A 17,774-nucleotide genomic window follows, 5' to 3' on the forward strand; every position below is an offset into this window, starting at 1 on the left:
AAAGTAAACCTACTTACTATGTTATCTGTTAAATATTCCATTGATAAAAAATATGAACATTGTATGCTAGATCATTTAATTAACCTGTTTCTCTACATATCAAAATCATAATATTTTTAATATATTTTGATTATTTGTCATGTTTTCAAGTTTCAATGATAATTATATATCACATTGTTTAACGTTTGAACCGTGGGATGTTTATAATATTTTAATATATTTTGATTATTTGTTATGTTTTCAAGTTTCAATGATCATTATATATCACATTGTTTAACATTTTAACCATGGAATGTTTTTATTTTTCATGGATGCGTCCATATTTTTATTAGAGCTTGGGCTCGTGCATTTCACTTAAGTATGTTATTTATTTATTTATTTATTTAATATGTTTATTAAGGCGAAGAACCTTTGATTCACTTTAGTATGTTTTGGCATTATTAACTATATTATGTTTTATTTTGTTTGCTTCGTAATTTTGCAGCGAAGAACACGAAAAACAAACCAGAGTTACATAGCTGTAAATGTAGTGGATCGACAAAGAACACACAAAGCATATTGTAACTACATATATGTAAATCTAGCGTATCAACAAAACATTCTGGAGCTACATATATGTAAATTTAGTGTATCGACGAATAATACGAAGAATATACTAGAGCTATATATGTTAAACATGTATTAACGAATACATATATGTAACTCCAAAATCTGTATAGTTAAGCTTAGTTGTTTTACATGAATACATATATGTAACTCCAAAATATTCTTGTTTACTCCAAAATCTGTATATATGCTTGTTTTACACATGTGTAATCACTCTCATACATTTATTAGTTTATATAAGTTAACACATATTTTGTAGTTACATGTATGAAATTTCTGATAGTTACATATATGAAACTCTAAATTGTGTGTTTATTCTCTAGTACCGCTCAAGGTTTGTTTGTCCTCCTTCCTTTTTTTTTTAATCTAAGAAGTTTTTTCTAATATAAACAACAATTATAGCTTTTTGGGGTCTAAAGCCATAACTTTGTTAAATTAACTACACTCATATTTTCTATTAGAAGTAAAAAATACTAGTTGACATCTTGACATAAAACTTTGTTACTTGGTACATGACAACGGTTTTGTGGTGGTTGTGACAACAGGGACAACGATGCAGGTGCCGATGACCACGGCCACCTGCAACAGGCAGATGGTTGTGACACATAGTCTTTGGACACTTTTTAAAGAGTTAATTATTGTTTCCATCCTTGTGGTTTGTCTAAAATCATTATTTCAGTCCATTATTTTAAAAATTGCGATTTCGGTCCCTTAGTTTAAACATTGCGATTTCGGTCTCTGTGGTTTCACTTTCGTAACAATTTCAGTCCCTGTAAATGGATTGAAATAGTTAGGAAAGTGAAACCACATGCACTGAAATGGTTACGAAAGTGAAACCACAGGGACTGAAATCGCAATTTTTAAACTAATGGACTGAAATAGTGATTTTGACAAACCATAGTGACGAAAACAGTAATTAACTCCTTTTTAAATTATCGAGTTAATTAATTAAGCCATCTAATAAATATAAATTACTCAAATCAAAACAATATTTAAAAAACAAGTCAAGATGTCCCAAGTGTGAAAATGAGTAATTCAAGTAACTTTCAACACATATCACTCAATAATTCATTCATTTTATTATCTTTATACATCAAGACTTAAACCACAAAATTAGGTCCAAAAACTAGTCAATTATATACACCATGTCGGTAACAAAAACACCCCCATTACTTTATTCCCATAAATCAACAAGCAGACAATTTGAACTTTGATTATTATTATTATTATTGTAAACAAAAAAATACCCACCACCCCCCTCAATATCCAACCACACAAACAAAACACACATTTGTTTCCAACATTCTTGAAAACCCATTATCATCTTCCTCATTGCATCAAAAACCCAACATTCTTCACAACTTTCTTGAACAACAACAACAACTCTGCTGCTAAAAAACAAAAAAACAAAGGCAAGAAAAGACCACCCTTTTATCTTTTATGCTTTACCCTTTTCACTGTTCAATCTACTTTTAAAAATTTTTCTTGGATTTATGCATCTTTTTTCATAAATTTTTTTTTATAAATTATGATTACATGAGATCTATGTATGCTACTGTTTTAGATACCCTTTTCCCTGTTTTTGCTCTCTTGGATTCTGGGCTTTTGTTATTTGAGGTAAAGGTGGTTGCTTTATTGTTATATAGCTCTTGAATTGAGCTTTGTGCTGTCTTTTTATGGTTATTTTATGAATTTAGGGTTTATGTTGGTGGTATTGGGTTCTGGGGTTTGATTTTTTTTTTTTTTTTTTTTTTTTTGTGGGTCTCTATATATATGCCTTTTTGTTGGGTGATCAAGAATTCAAGAATTTCAGGATTAGGGTTTTGTTTTTATTTGCTACTCTGTTTCCAGTTACAATAAAGGTTAGATTTTTATGATGTTCTTGAAGTTTTTCTGGTTGAATTATGTTCTGTTAATGGTGATTTTTACCTTCAATTATTGAATCTTGATTGCTTTTTTTTTTTTTTTAATATTTTTATACTGTTCTTGAGGTTCTTATGGTTGAATTATGTTCTGTTAATGGTGATTTTTTGAACCCTGAATTTTTTTTTTTTTTTTTTTTTTTAGTATGAACATGTGTAAATTTGTATCAGAAACCTGCTTAAAATTTAGGGGTTTTAGTTGAATTTGCTTTAGATATGATTAATCTAAGAAGGGTATTTATGTAATTTCACTTTTCTGTTTGAAAGTCAGTTTAACTGTCACTAATTTTAATCTGATCAGTTAGATAATCACTTAAAGCTGTACTAATCAGATAAATAATAAATTTATCATTTTTTTTTGTGATTTTGTGAAGATAATTTACTTAAATTTTCTTAATTAAAAACCTTTATTTGCAGGTTTAAATTATTCATGGAGTCTCCTCAATCTGTAGTGTCACCATTGAAGATCTACTCCGGACCCGAAAAGCATAATCTTGATCATTTCGCTCGAAACCCGAGTGTCGAATCGAAGAAGCCCGATCCATCGGTTGGTGTTCTCGAGGTTTACATTCATCAAGCCAGGGACATTCAAAACATCTGCATATACCACAAACAAGATGTTTACGCCAAAATTTCACTCACTTGCAACCCTGAGAAATCGGTCATGACACAAACGATAAACGGGGGTGGACAAAATCCGGTTTTTAACGAAACCCTATGCATCGATGTCCCCACGGTCGATACTTCACTTAAATGTGAGATATATATGATGAGTCGGGTTCGTAATTATCTCCAAGATCAATTGCTTGGTTTTGCGTTAATCCCGCTTTCGGATGTTATCGTCAAGAACGGGGAACGCCAGAAGGAATTCACGTTATCGTCGGATGATATCTTCCACTCGCCTTCGGGTTTTGTTCAGCTGTCTTTATCGTACAATGGGGCGTCACCGGATGTGATTGTGATTCCACCGACACTGCCGCCAGCTAAGACCGCGGTTCCCGACCAATCTGAGTTGGACAAACTCGAGTTCCCGGATCCCAAAATTGTGAACGAAAACGAGATTATGGTGTCGGAGTATTTCGGAATTAGCTCGGAAAGTTTCGTCTCGTCTGATACCGATGATCAGGCGAGCTCGGAAAACGGTGGAACGTTTGTGTCTGAGAATCAAAAACCCGAGTCACCCCTGACAAGTGTGTCGACTAACGGGTCTCAATGTGCTTCGGTTGAATCGGTTCCTGCTACAAGCACCAAATCAATCGATGACGAGAAACACTCGAAATCTGCAAATCAAGAATCTGATTCACCCGCGAAAGGCAAACCTGTTGAAAGCGGTTCATCGAACCCGAACCCGAACCCGAACCAACCTGCAGTGTCGATGAACTTTGAGCTCGATCAAAAAGTGGTGCAGCAAGACTTTGTGGACTTGTACATGAAGAGTATGCAGCAATTTACCGAGTCGTTGGCTAAGATGAAGCTGCCGTTGGAGATGGAGAACGAGCAGACGAGTTCTGGAAACTCGAGTTCGGGTCAGAACGCTCAGACACCAAATGGGGACCGCCCACGAGTGTTTTATGGGAGTCGAGCGTTCTTTTGAAGCCGATTGACGGGATTCGCGGTTGGTGTTTAGGGAAATTAGGTCAAACTACTGATGATTAGTGTTGTCTTATGTATGGAACTTGGTGTTTCATAGGCTCTTTGTGTTTTGGTGGTGTTGTTTGTTAGTTTGTTTTGCCACATTTGTTGTTTTATTAAGAGTTACCTATGGTGTGTAGTGGTGGATCAGGATTTCCTTTTAGTGTATGCACTTGAAATTTACTATTATAAAACAATATAATCTATTTTAGTTTATACCTTTTTCTATACATGTAATGTAGTGTATACACGTGTACGTAGTTGATCCAAGAGTTAACGGACTTGTAGTTGATTATTGGACCCGAATTCCACAATCTAGAGCCCTGTTTTCAAACTCTTTTAACAATTTTTTAACGGCTAAATGTTACATTCCCCAGGTATTAAACCAATAACCTCCTTCTATCTAAACACCTAGAAGGTTTTCCCTCAACCACTGGGCCATAGCCTCAGTGGCCAAACTCTTTAACAATTATTATTTTACCAGTTTTGATTTATGTCGTTTTTTAATTTCCAAAACTGTGTGAATCTCTAAATGGATAAGATTCCTACCGGGGAAGCTTTAAGAAAAAGAAACATTCATATTGAAGATACTACGTGCCCTCTCTGCAACTCAGACGAAGAAACTGCGGAACATCTATTCATCTCATGCCTTGTCGCTTCGATTATCTGGAACGGAGTCAGTTCATGGTGTAAGATTCCAAATATCTTTGCTTTTTCGCGAAAGGATCTTCTCGGTATTCATTCGGAGCTAAGGGCCTCCGAGAAAAAGAAGGAAGCGGTTCAAGGTATTATCATGATCGTTTGCTGGAGTCTGTGGCGTGCTAGGAACAACCTTAAATTCTCAAATAAACCGATAAAGATTGATAGTATTTTGAGCGAGGTCAAGGCCTTGGGTTATCTTTCGTTTTCGAATAGATCGAAATATAAAGGGATAGAGTGGGGGGAGTGGTGTTCTTTTGTAAATATGTAGGTTGTTCTGTTGTTGTTTTTGTCGGCCCGATTTAGGTCGGCGGTTTCGTTAATAAAGTATACTTTTCAAAAAAAAGTAGTGAATTTGATTCATAGACAGGAAATTTTAGTTTTTCGAAATTTGATTCGACCTATCGCATTCAGATTTGTCCTATAAAAAGGCTTGGTGTAATAGTTTTGGTATTAAACATTTATATATTTATATACTATTAATTTTAAACAATTGTGTGTATATTTGGTGGTAACTTGTGCTTAAATTGTTGTACCTTAATTAAATATAGGTTGTAGGTTGTGTTTAAGTGGTTGTACCTTAATCAAATAATAATTGTTTCATTACCTTACCAAATTCAATTTGTTTTGTATGCATGTATGGTTGTAAATTGTGCTTAGTAGTTATATCTTAATCAAATAATGGTTTCATTATCTTACCATATTCAATCAGGTTGACCCATTTAAAGTTGTGTTGTTTTATTTTTAAATTATTATTACTTATAATAATTTAATTAATTTAGCCAAAATCTTGTATAAATATAATTTGCAACATATTGATGCAATGGTTGTTGTAATGTATGCATTATGGTTTGTATAGTGGTAATGATATATATTATATATAGATTACGATGAACCTGTCAAACGAGAAAAAATTGACGCAGGTTCATCGTAACGCGCGAGTCCTAGATCAACTTAGTTATTTTATTCTATGTTTTACGTTTAGACGTTTCGCTTTAATTTCTTCGCATTAACATTGCAACTTCAGTGTCAGTGGTCACTGACAGTAGTGTGGCATTAGTGCTCGCTCCCACCGCAACGCGGGGGATGTTTAATACTAGTTATTTCAAATTTCTCTCAAAACTATTAATCTTTATTTACACGTTACAAAAAAATATAATATTTTTTAACATAAGGTAATTGATGTTTAATTTGATGGTATAACCCATAATAAAAGTAATAACATCAAGGTGTGACGTGAGATCATGGTCTTTTTTTTTTCTTTTTATAGGTAGATTAAGATGATCCAATGAATTATGATCTCAATGATCATGTGATAAAGTTGATATTGACAATAATGCAATATGTCCGATTGATGGGCCTACATAAAGAAACCACTAATCTCAAATCAAGATTTGTTACGACTTATTGGATTTTAAGTAACTACTAAAGGTAATACAACGGTTAGATTAAACGAGTGGGGGTTGGTTTAAATGGATATATAACGTCTTTTTAAATATAAAATAATAACACATTTTTATGCATATGATACAAAACACTATGTTCCTCCCCACCAAGAATGTCCCCGTGAGTGGGTTTACAAGAAAAACTCCAACCTAATGGTAGTAGACTTGATGCATTCGTGATGAGATGAGATTGAATAAGATTAATTAAAAAAAAATGGTTTGGGACATGGAGGTTAGATGATACTTGCTTAATTACTCCGTTTACACACATATATATGATCTAATTAAAAAAGGCAAATTGGAAAATAATAATCCCATATTTCTGAAATTGCCCGATAATAATCCCAAGTCAGTTATTAGCCAATAATAATCAAACCTCGTCCAATTTTTTTGTAAAATAGTCCGCCGTTAAAATAGCTTAACGGAGTTAAGTTTTTTTCCGAATTACAAACCGATGTTTTAGGGCTTTTGATCAGAATGAGGATACGAGTCGATTGATGTAAAACTTACCTCAAAATTGTGACAACCGTCAAATTTGCATGCATCCGTACAATTAATTAATTTTAATTATGTGCTTAATGACTGTGCTTGATTACAACTGACAATTTAAACTGGCTTATGATTTTTGTATCATACATACATATGCATCATACTTCATACCGTCACTTCATTTATTACACGTGAACTTAAGTGACATACTTGATGCACAAAGCACAGTTAGCACACTGAGCGGATAATTCAGAAACATGCTGACAATGCCAGCACAGAGACAGACAATGTTTTTGAGGCTAGTATGAGCTAGGGACAGGGTACTATACTAGTATGGAGTGTAGGAAAGTGAGAACCATAAAACTGCATCACTAGGTGATAGTTAAAGTGCCGGGAAGTGCCAAAAACACACTTTAAGTGCAGAATTCTGCATTTATTAATAAAATTCAGCATTTTAACATGCTAGTAAGGTGCAAAATTATGGCAGAATGGTCCTGTATGCTTTCCTAGGTGTCGGGAATTTAATGTGACACGATGATATATGTAGAAGACACTTTACGGAATAGTTAAACACTTTAACGGAACGGTATCCAACCGAACAACTGGACATTACCCGGGACACTAAATTTTTGCCAAACACATTGTTTAATTATTTCTTGGCCAGTCATGATCCCCGAACACCCTAACACCCACTAAATATCAAGTAACTAATATATGTAAGTGAATAGTTGGATTTTAACTTGTGCTTACCAACTAGTTGCAAAAACTTGCAACCCCCCCCCCCCAACCGAATTCGGTCCCAAGAGGACCCACAAGATCATCAACAAATATTTACACCATGCTAGAACTTGACAAAATATATGAATGTATCTTATTAAAGCATGGCCTAGATCCTTCATCATACTTCATATCTTCACACCATTACCCCTCACACCTCTTCCCTCCTCTTGGCCACACCCATATCCGCCCCCACCTCCACCATATCACCACCATCTTCATCAAACTTTGAGTTCCATTCAAGCTTCTTAGGCGATTCAAGGAAGTTGCAACTTGTGGAGCTTCAAAGGACCTTGTTTCTTGCTTGTTCATCATCACTTTTCATCATCTTCTTCACTAGATTCTTCCCTAGCCTTGTGCTAGTAGTAAGCTCTTGTTTAACTCTTGATCATCTTGCTTTTATGGTTAAAAGTTGTAGTAAGACTAGTATGTTTAAAACACTAAAGAAACAAGAACTAAAAATATGAACATGAAGCTTTACATAAAAGATTACTTGGAGATGAAATATTGCTAGTAAAATGTTGTAGTGAACATGTTAATTTTATGATGATTCTTGGTTGTGTGATGTTAATCACCATATGGATCTTGTTAAATAATATTTAGAAATATGATTTAACAAGATTAGAAAGTGGTTATGTTTAACATAAAATGACCACCTTCTAGTTAAAAATGAACTTGATACAAATGATTTTTCATGAAATATAATTCAACTAGTAAGTTGATGATCTTGTAAATCCAAGAATTTCAAGAGATTTTTGTAAGGAAACCAAGTTAGAGAAGCGGTTTTTGGAAAATCATGGCTATTAAAACACTTATACCATTCTTAGAAACAAGACAAGTATGAGAATATTTTATTTACAAGAAGAGTTCAAAAGTTTTCTTTTTCTAAAAATTGTTACAAGTTGTAAACACTAAATTATTTTAGGAGAATGGTTTTTAAAGAAACAATTACATTTTGGAAGGTAACTAAACCCACTAAACACCCCACTAAGTTACTACGCGTTTTTACTAAAAACCAAGTTCATGTTATTATGCAAAGTGCATTGTTTTTGCACTTGGTTAGTGTAATGTTGTTTGATATATTGTTGAGGTTGATTGGATGAAATTTTTGAAAAGAAAATGATATGCTTAATAGCATGGACACCTCCGTTTTTAAGGGAAACTCTGGCAAAATTTTCTAAAAATCCCAAGACTTAGAAAATTATTTTCTAACAAGAATTTACAAATGTGTTAACCTTGTTTTCGGAAGTGAACTTCACCATAAGTTTTGTTACTATATTTCAAAGTATCGGAGGTGGGTTTTCGTAAATAAAAGCGGTTAAATATATATCTAGAATATATATTTATTAATAAGACGCTTGTGTGAATACTTGTTTACTTGGTGGAATAACTATATTATTTTAGAGTAAAATAATATAGCTACAAATTTCCATGAATTTACAACTCCAAAGTAATACCAAAAATCACAAGGGATGAAATATAAGTTACACATTTAATATTGTGAAGCCGAACAATGAAACATAACTTATAAATATTCCGGAAGATACCAATACAATATATTTTTGGTAAATATTATTTTGGATACGAAAGAGGTGAAAATATGATTTTTGTACATATTACCAAGTTATATCATATTTTTGGGACAAGAGAAAATGTATTATTATTTGGGAAAGTAAAGGTATTTTTACTCGGGTTTATTAAGAAATGTAGTATTTTTAGGAAGATATATATTTTCTTGGACTGTATTGTTTTGAATAAAAATGAAGTTTATTTATATACTTCTAAGTGGGACTTAAAGATATATATTCCTTTGGATTAACACACCGGAATACGACGCCACTATATGGCTAGATAAACAAATACAAGAATACGGATAACCATGTATGAAATACCCCATCCTCGGGAAGGAAATACGAATAGTTGAGAAGAATTAATACAGAAATATTGTATAAACAATTATTCCAAAACTAAATATAATTATTATAACTTGGAATGATATCGGAAACGTAGCTCAAAAACATAAATACTAAGACAAGGTACGACCCGTTCGTCTAATAGACGTTTGACCATTATAGGTAGTCGTGTTTGCTGAGGAGATTTGGGTTACAAGTACCGAAGACGCAATACTATGCGTTCATGTCCCCCTTTTCTCTTAACTGTTTTCAATTTTACAACTTCGGGGGTGAAATACATGTTACTATTATTACCGACATTTTTAAACATGGTATGGTTAGCTTAAGGAGGACATACTACTTAGATCATGTGAGTGGGTAGGCGGAAACTTAAGGCCATCAATCCTCGTTGTAGGACCGAGGGACATGAGTGATAGATCTATTCGGGTGTGGCGAGCCCCATCCATGAGTCCGCATGTGACAACTCGAAATCTAGAACCTTTCGTTGTGTCTTGATGTAGCTTGCTTGTACGTTATGTGACTAGTTAACCGATTAAACTTAATGATAAACGTGAACTTTTATGTGCTTTGTTATGTGTGCATTTGTATGTATATATGTATGTGTTATATGCGAGCCGAGAACCCGACCGAGAACAAAGAACCCGACTCGAGACCATGAGGTCTCGAGTGAATAGTGACCGAATGGGCCTTGGGCCGAGAACCTAGTGGCCGGTTTGGGCCTTTGGCCGGTTGGGCCATTTGGGCCGTAAACCCCTTAACCGAATTACAAACCCATTAAGGGTGCACCACTTGAACTAGCATATATATATACCACACTTAGTTATTTTATCATTTGTTGAACATCACAACACACACACTCTCCTATCTTCTCTCTCACTAGAACTCTAGAACACAAACACACCTCCAAGCTCTCGGATCCAATCGGTTGGCACAAGAACTCTCGGGTTTGGAACTTTGGATCGGCACACACACACACTTCACCAACCGGTTAGTATTTCTTGATATGTTAGTAGTTCATGTTGTGTTTTGGTGCTTGGATTGATGATTATGACAATATGATTTATGCATGAATGTTTCTTATTAATTGTTGTCAAAAAGAATGATATCACATGAATGATGTTTTATGTGTGTTAAAAAGTTTTAATGATTGAATGTGTTGCTAAAGAACTCATGATATCTTGTGTTTAAATGAAGTTCGAACTACTAGTTATTAATGTTCATGAAATCGGGTTGCACTTGTCATGAAATCGGACTTATATGAAAACCGAGTTGTGTGTTATGCTAAGTGTTTTGATGCTTGTTCATAGTTTTGGTTGAATAAGTGTTAAATATGTCATGAACTTGATGAATATGGGTTTGAATATATGAAGAACAATTTGAATGATGGTTAAAGGTGTGAAAACCCTTGTGATTTTGATCCATTTTTACTAATAGCCTGATTAGGAAAACTTGTTAGTGAAATTCTATTGGTTGTTTCCTGATTTGGGCCTGATTACATTGTACCATTAAGCTGACCATATCTGCATCAACACGTGAACGTGAAAATGACAGCATACCGACTCGCAATCACCCAGTTGCGACTCGCAACCACAGCGTGATGACTCGAGACCACGCGGTTGCGACTCGCAACCATAACAGGACAAGCCGAGACCACAGGCTACGAGTCCCGTTGCGACTCGAGACCTCAGCATGTTTAACCGAGACCACGGTTGCGACACCGGTTGCGACTCGCAACCATTTATGATCAGCACAAACAGCATGACTCGAGACCATGCTTGCGAGTCCGGTTACGACTCGAGACCACACTTATGGGCCTTAGTTAGTGGGCCGGATTTATGGACTTCTGTGCTACTGTTGATGTGTTGTTTGGGCCTGTTACTACGAGCCCAACTGTTTGGGCTTTATACTTAGACTTTGGGTTGTGTTTGAATGATGACTGTGAACTGTTACTGTTAAACGTGTTTGCCATACGTGTTGAACATTCGTGCACTGCTTGGTTTGAATCTGATTATGAGTGGTATCCGTGTTAGGACGTTTTTGACTACTTGCGACTTAATTGACTTTCTGTGATTAACTGCCGAGCAAACCAAGGTGAGTTCACACCCTCTACAAAGCATGGGATTCCCTGGGTTGGGAACGGGGTTAAGGAACGTGGATTCCTCGTCCTCCTTGGGTAGGACGTCAGTGGTTCAGGAATGTGATTCCTCGTCCGGACGGACGGATAAACGTACTAGACTAAAACTCTATCACGAAGTCCCTCCTTTTTGTATCGACTAATCGCCGGCCAATGGCGAGCGGGTCATTAGTTAGATAGCGCTATTTAGGTCTGACAAGCCTCACACCGTGCCGCAGAGGACGGGCGTGAACTAATGGATCTGGGGCACGTCAATGATGATAGACATTGATGTTTTTCAGGGCACATAAACATGACTACAGTCAGCAGTCGATATGGTAACGAGTCTAGTGTACGCATGGGGTAGCCCCCACGGCCGAAATGCCTGATAACTATCATGGGGTAGCCCCCACGGCTGGAATGCCGGAGTAACTGGGAATGAACATGTCACGTTTTTAAGCTATGGGGTAACCCCCACGGCAGGATGCCAGTAAAGGAAACCGTTTTCGGAATAACTAAAACAAACACCCAACCGTGAACTCACTCAACTAGTTGTTGACTCGTTACTACATGCTTTGCAGGACCATAGGTACTCAGCTGGAGCTTGCACGGAGGAGGATCGTTGTGGGACACGGATTGCTACGTGCTATGTTAAACTTGAAACTTTTGAACTTATGTTATAACTTTAAACTTATGCTTCCGCTTGCAACTTAACTCGTTAGTTTTTGAATCACCAATCGTATTGGTTAAACTTTTATAACTGCTTATATACTTGTTCAGTATGATTAGTGGCTGGATCCTGGTCAGTCACGCCTCCAAGCGGTAGTACTCCGCAGGTGGGATTTTGGGGGTGTGACAGATTGGTATCAGAGCCATTGGTTATAGTGAACTTGGTTTTAATAAAGGAGAAACGTTTTTGTTAAAACCAGACTATAACCGGTTTAGTGCTCAACGGTCCACAACGACACTTCTCTCCGCATGCAAGGCTCGACATTCTAGGTAATATGATGTGTGTATATTGCCTACTTGTTAGTTAAGTAGTACATTGCCCATGGTATGCTTGATTAGTATAACTACTGTTGTTTGAACACGTGCGTGCTTACTCTGTCCTACTATCGTACTTTCACGAACCTCTCTCACACGTATTAATCTTATTATGAAGAATCATGTCTGGACGCGTTAACATGACACAAGCCCAGTTGACGGCTTTGATCAACGAACGAGTTGCCGCAGCATTTGCAGCTGCACACGCAGGAGGTATATCCTGCAGTCCGAAATTGTTCTAGGATCATTTGGATCCTACTCTCGTGAACCAACCCTTGTGTTAAACTCTGTCTTTCTTTCACCTACCTTAGGTCAATATACTCAGGCACCGGTGTGCACTTTTAAGACCTTTATGGACTGCCGACCCACTACTTTTAGCGGAACTGAAGGAGCAGTAGGTCTCCTACACTGGTTTGAGAATCTGGAGTCTGTGTTCGAAATGTGTGAATGCCCTGAAGCGCGCAGGGTGAAGTATGCTACTGGTACTCTCGAGGGTTTGGCCCTCACGTGGTGGAATGCTCAAGTGCAGATGTTAGGGTTGGTTGCTGCCAACGCCACCCCATGGGAAACTTTCAAAGAAATGATCAGGGAGGAATACTGCAGTCGTGACGACATTCATAAGCTGGAAGATGAGTTCTACAATCTCAAGATGACGGGGTCAGAGATTGAAGCATACACTAAGAGATCGCATGAGCTTGCCTTGTTGTGTCCTACTATGGTGGACCCTCCCTATAAGCGAATTGAACTCTACCTCAAGGGCTTGGTGCCAGAAATCCAAAGTCATGTGACTTCAGCAAACTTGACTACTATCCAGCAGGTTGTACAGTTGGCTCACCGTCTCACTGACCAAGCGGTGGAGCAGAACAAGTTACCCAAGCGCATAGGTGCTGCAACTACTTCTGGTGCTTCTAGTGGGGACAAACGGAAATGGGATGGAACTTCAAGCAAGGGTTCAACTTCTGTAGAGAAAGACGGACGATCACAAGAGCCCCGGTCAGCAGTCGTCTGGTGGCCAAAGTCATGGTGGGTACAAGGGGAATCACCCCAAATGCAATCGTTGCAACCTACACCACAGTGGGCCATGCACCAGGGGTAACTGTCATCGGTGCAACAAGCCTGGTCATGTTGCAAAGGATTGCAGGAGCGCATACCCCGCCAATCAGAATCGTCAGCAACCTCAGCAGAACCAGCGACAACAGCAGGGTAACAACAAAGGGTGCTTTCAGTGTGGAGCTGAAGGCCACTTCAAGAAAGATTGTCCCCAACTGAACCAGAACAACAACAACAACAATCAGGGGAATGGTAACAATGGGAACAACAACAATGGTGCTAGGGGACGAGTGTTCGTGATTGGTCAAGGTGAAGCAAGGAATGATCCCAACGTGGTGACGGGTAAGTTCCTTCTCGACGACTTTTATGTTACAGTCTTATTTGATTCGGGTGCCGATACTAGCTATGTGTCACTAGAAGTTAGTAAGATGCTTAAGCGTATTCCTACACCCCTGAGCGACAAGCACACTGTAGAACTAGCTAATGGTAAGAGTTTGGAGGCCTCACACGTAGTCAAGGGTTGCCAGCTTATTCTCGCTAACCAGACCTTCTCTATTGATCTTATTCCTATTGTCTTGGGTAGTTTCGACGTTGTCATTGGGATGGATTGGTTATCCCAACACCGAGCAGAGATTCTTTGCAACGAGAAGATCGTCCGTATTCCTGGTTTTGGTAGTGAACCTCTCATGATTCGTGGCGACAAGAGAAGTGCTGTTGAGAACATCATCTCTCTTCTTAAGGCTCAGAAGTGCTTACGGAAGGGCCACACTGCGATTTTGGCTCTAGTTACTGATACCACAGAAAAGGAGAAGAAGCTAGAAGATTTTCCGGTTGTACGCGACTATCCTGAGGTATTCCCTGAGGAATTACCTGGTCTTCCGCCCCATCGCCAAGTCGAGTTTCAGATTGAACTAGCTCCTGGAGCTGCGCCTGTAGCCCGTGCACCTTATCGTTTAGCTCCATCTGAGTTGGAAGAACTCTCCACGCAACTACAAGAACTCCTGGATAAGGGTTTCATTCGTCCTAGCTCATCGCCTTGGGGAGCTCCAGTATTATTTGTGAAGAAGAAGGACGGTACCTTCAGAATGTGTATCGACTATCGTGAACTCAACAAGGTGACTGTGAAGAATCGTTATCCTCTACCGCGCATTGACGACTTGTTCGACCAGTTGCAGGGGTCGAGCTACTACTCAAAGATCGATCTGAGATCGGGATATCACCAGCTGAGAGTTCGAGAAGAGGATGTCTCTAAAACAGCCTTTAGGACTCGATACGGGCACTATGAGTTTTTGGTCATGCCGTTTGGGCTGACGAACGCACCGGCAGTTTTTATGGATTTGATGAACCGAGTTTGCAAACCGTACCTGGACAAGTTTGTTATAGTCTTTATCGATGACATCCTGATCTATTCTAAGAGTAAAGAGGAGCACGAACAACATCTACGACTTATTCTGGAACTCCTTCGGAAGGAACAGCTTTACGCAAAATTCTCGAAGTGCGACTTCTGGCTTCGTGAAGTCCATTTCCTAGGGCATGTGGTGAACAAGGATGGGATTCACGTTGATCCATCCAAGGTGGACTCTATTAAGAACTGGCCTGCGCCCCGCACACCTAAGGAAATTCGCCAATTTTTGGGATTGGCAGGTTACTACAGGAGATTCATTAAGGATTTTTCTAAGATTGCGCAGCCTCTGACCTTGTTAACGCAGAAAGGCGTTGTTTATCATTGGGGAAATGCACAAGAGTTAGCTTTTCAGCATCTAAAGGATAGACTTTGTAGTGCACCTATCCTTTCACTGCCAGAGGGCACAGAAGATTTTGTGGTTTACTGTGATGCATCAATTCAAGGTCTTGGTTGTGTATTGATGCAATGGGATAAAGTCATAGCCTACGCCTCACGACAACTCAAAGTTCACGAGAAGAACTACACTACACATGATTTGGAGCTGGGAGCTGTTGTTTTTGCACTAAAATTATGGCGGCATTACCTGTACGGAACAAAGTGCGCCATCTACACTGACCACAGGAGCCTAGAGCACATATTCAAGCAGAAGGAACTGAATATGAGGCAGCGACGATGGGTCGAGCTGCTAAATGACTACGAGTGCTCTATCAGATATCACCCGGGCAAGGCCAATGTCGTGGCAGACGCCCTCAGTCGAAAGGACACTGCGCCTAAGCGCGTAAGAGCTTTACAACTCACGATCCATTCTAGTCTACCTTCGCAAATACGAGCTGCTCAGATAGAAGCACTGAAACCAGAGAACGTTAGAGCCGAAGCCCTACGCGGGTCAAGGCAACGCTTAGAACAGAAGGAAGACGGTGCTTATTATGTAACAGGACGCATTTGGGTCCCACTCTATGGCGACTTACGAGAACTTGTGATGGATGAAGCGCACAAATCCCGCTACTCGGTACACCCTGGTTCGGACAAGATGTACCACGATATTAAAACTACGTATTGGTGGCCTAGCATGAAGGCTCACATAGCAACTTATGTCAGCAAGTGTTTGACTTGTGCGCGAGTCAAGACGGAATATCAGAAACCCTCAGGCCTACTCCAACAACCAGATATACCACAATGGAAATGGGAGCAAATTTCCATGGATTTCGTTACTGGCCTACCTAGATCACAGCGCGGAAACGACACTATCTGGGTGATCGTGGATCGACTCACGAAATCCGCACACTTCTTGGCAATCAAAGAAACAGATAAATTCTCCACTCTAGCGGAGATATACCTCAAGGAAGTTGTTTCGAGGCACGGGGTGCCCACTTCTATCATCTCTGATCGAGATGCACGTTTTACTTCGGAACTGTGGCAGGCAATGCACAAGTCTTTTGGCTCACGTCTTGACATGAGCACAGCGTATCACCCACAGACGGACGGGCAGTCCGAACGCACTATTCAGACATTAGAAGACATGCTTCGCGCTTGTGTAATCGACTTTGGCAACAGCTGGGAAAGGCATCTGCCACTCGTGGAATTCTCGTATAATAACAGCTACCACACCAGCATTAAAGCTGCTCCGTTTGAGGCATTGTACGGACGTAAATGCCGGTCACCCCTCTGTTGGGCAGAGGTAGGGGATAGTCAAATCACTGGTCCAGAACATGTGGTAGACACTACTGAGCGGATTGCTCAAATACGACAACGCATGGCGGCCGCTCGTGACCGTCAGAAGGCATACGCCGATAAGGGCAGGAAACCACTTGAGCTCCAGGTTGGGGAGCGGGTATTACTCAAAGTTTCACCCTGGAAGGGTGTGGTTCATTTTGGTAAACGAGGCAAACTTAACCCACGATACGTTGGACCTTTCGAAATCCTTGAGAAAATAGGCAAGGTGGCCTACAGACTGAACTTACCAGCAGAACTCGGTGCAGTTCACAACGTTTTCCATGTGTCGAATCTGAAGAAGTGTCTGTCAGATGAGACGCACGTAGTTCCTCTGAAGGAACTCACGATCGACGAACAGTTGAAATTCGTCGAAGAACCTGTCGAAATCACGGACCGGGATGTTAAGGTCCTCAAGAGCACTAGAATACCTCTCGTTCGAGTTCGTTGGAACTCACGTCGCGGCCCAGAGTTTACCTGGGAGCGCGAAGATCGGATGAAACAAAAGTATCCCCAACTGTTTGAGAACAGTACAAACGCTACTGAGGCTGAAGCTACGGAATTTCGGGACGAAATTCCAGATCAACGGGGGGTGGATGTGACACCCCAGGGAAACCAGGAAAACCATGCAACTTGACTAGCTTCCTCAGTGAGTGCCATCAAATTTCGGGACGAAATTTCTTTCAACTTGGGGATGATGTGACAACTCGAAATCTAGAACCTTTCGTTGTGTCTTGATGTAGCTTGCTTGTACGTTATGTGACTAGTTAACCGATTAAACTTAATGATAAACGTGAACTTTTATGTGCTTTGTTATGCGTGCATTTGTATGTATATATGTATGTGTTATATGCGAGCCGAGAACCCGACCGAGAACAAAGAACCCGACTCGAGACCATGAGGTCTCGAGTGAATAGTGACCGAATGGGCCTTGGGCCGAGAACCTAGTGGCCGGTTTGGGCCTTTGGC

The 17,774-nt window shown here is 39.2% G+C and overlaps 1 protein-coding gene across 3 annotated transcripts; it reads left to right on the forward strand.

Moving 5' to 3' along the window:
• The first annotated feature begins 1,822 nt into the window (after window positions 1-1,822).
• Window positions 1,823-4,380, forward strand: LOC110898960. Of its 3 annotated transcripts, none has more exons than XM_022145819.2 (2): window positions 1,823-2,468; window positions 2,946-4,380. In XM_022145819.2, exon 2 carries the CDS (start codon window positions 2,959-2,961, stop codon window positions 4,120-4,122), a length of 1,164 nt encoding a protein of 387 aa, XP_022001511.1. In that variant the 5' UTR covers window positions 1,823-2,468; window positions 2,946-2,958; the 3' UTR covers window positions 4,123-4,380. The 3 variants fall into 3 exon arrangements, with proteins under 3 accessions (XP_022001511.1, XP_022001509.1, XP_022001510.1); XM_022145817.2 differs by having other exon boundaries at window positions 1,823-2,018; XM_022145818.2 differs by having other exon boundaries at window positions 2,110-2,223.
• The last annotated feature ends 13,394 nt before the right edge of the window (window positions 4,381-17,774 follow it).

The sequence above is a fragment of the Helianthus annuus genome, chromosome 13 (genome assembly GCF_002127325.2).
Source record: "Helianthus annuus cultivar XRQ/B chromosome 13, HanXRQr2.0-SUNRISE, whole genome shotgun sequence".
NCBI lineage: Eukaryota > Viridiplantae > Streptophyta > Magnoliopsida > Asterales > Asteraceae > Helianthus > Helianthus annuus.

Bases quoted from the DNA above. Each gene is read 5' to 3' on its own strand.
- LOC110898960 (XM_022145819.2), top strand. From the start codon at position 2,959: ATGGAGTCTCCTCAATCTGTAGTGTCACCATTGAAGATCTACTCCGGA.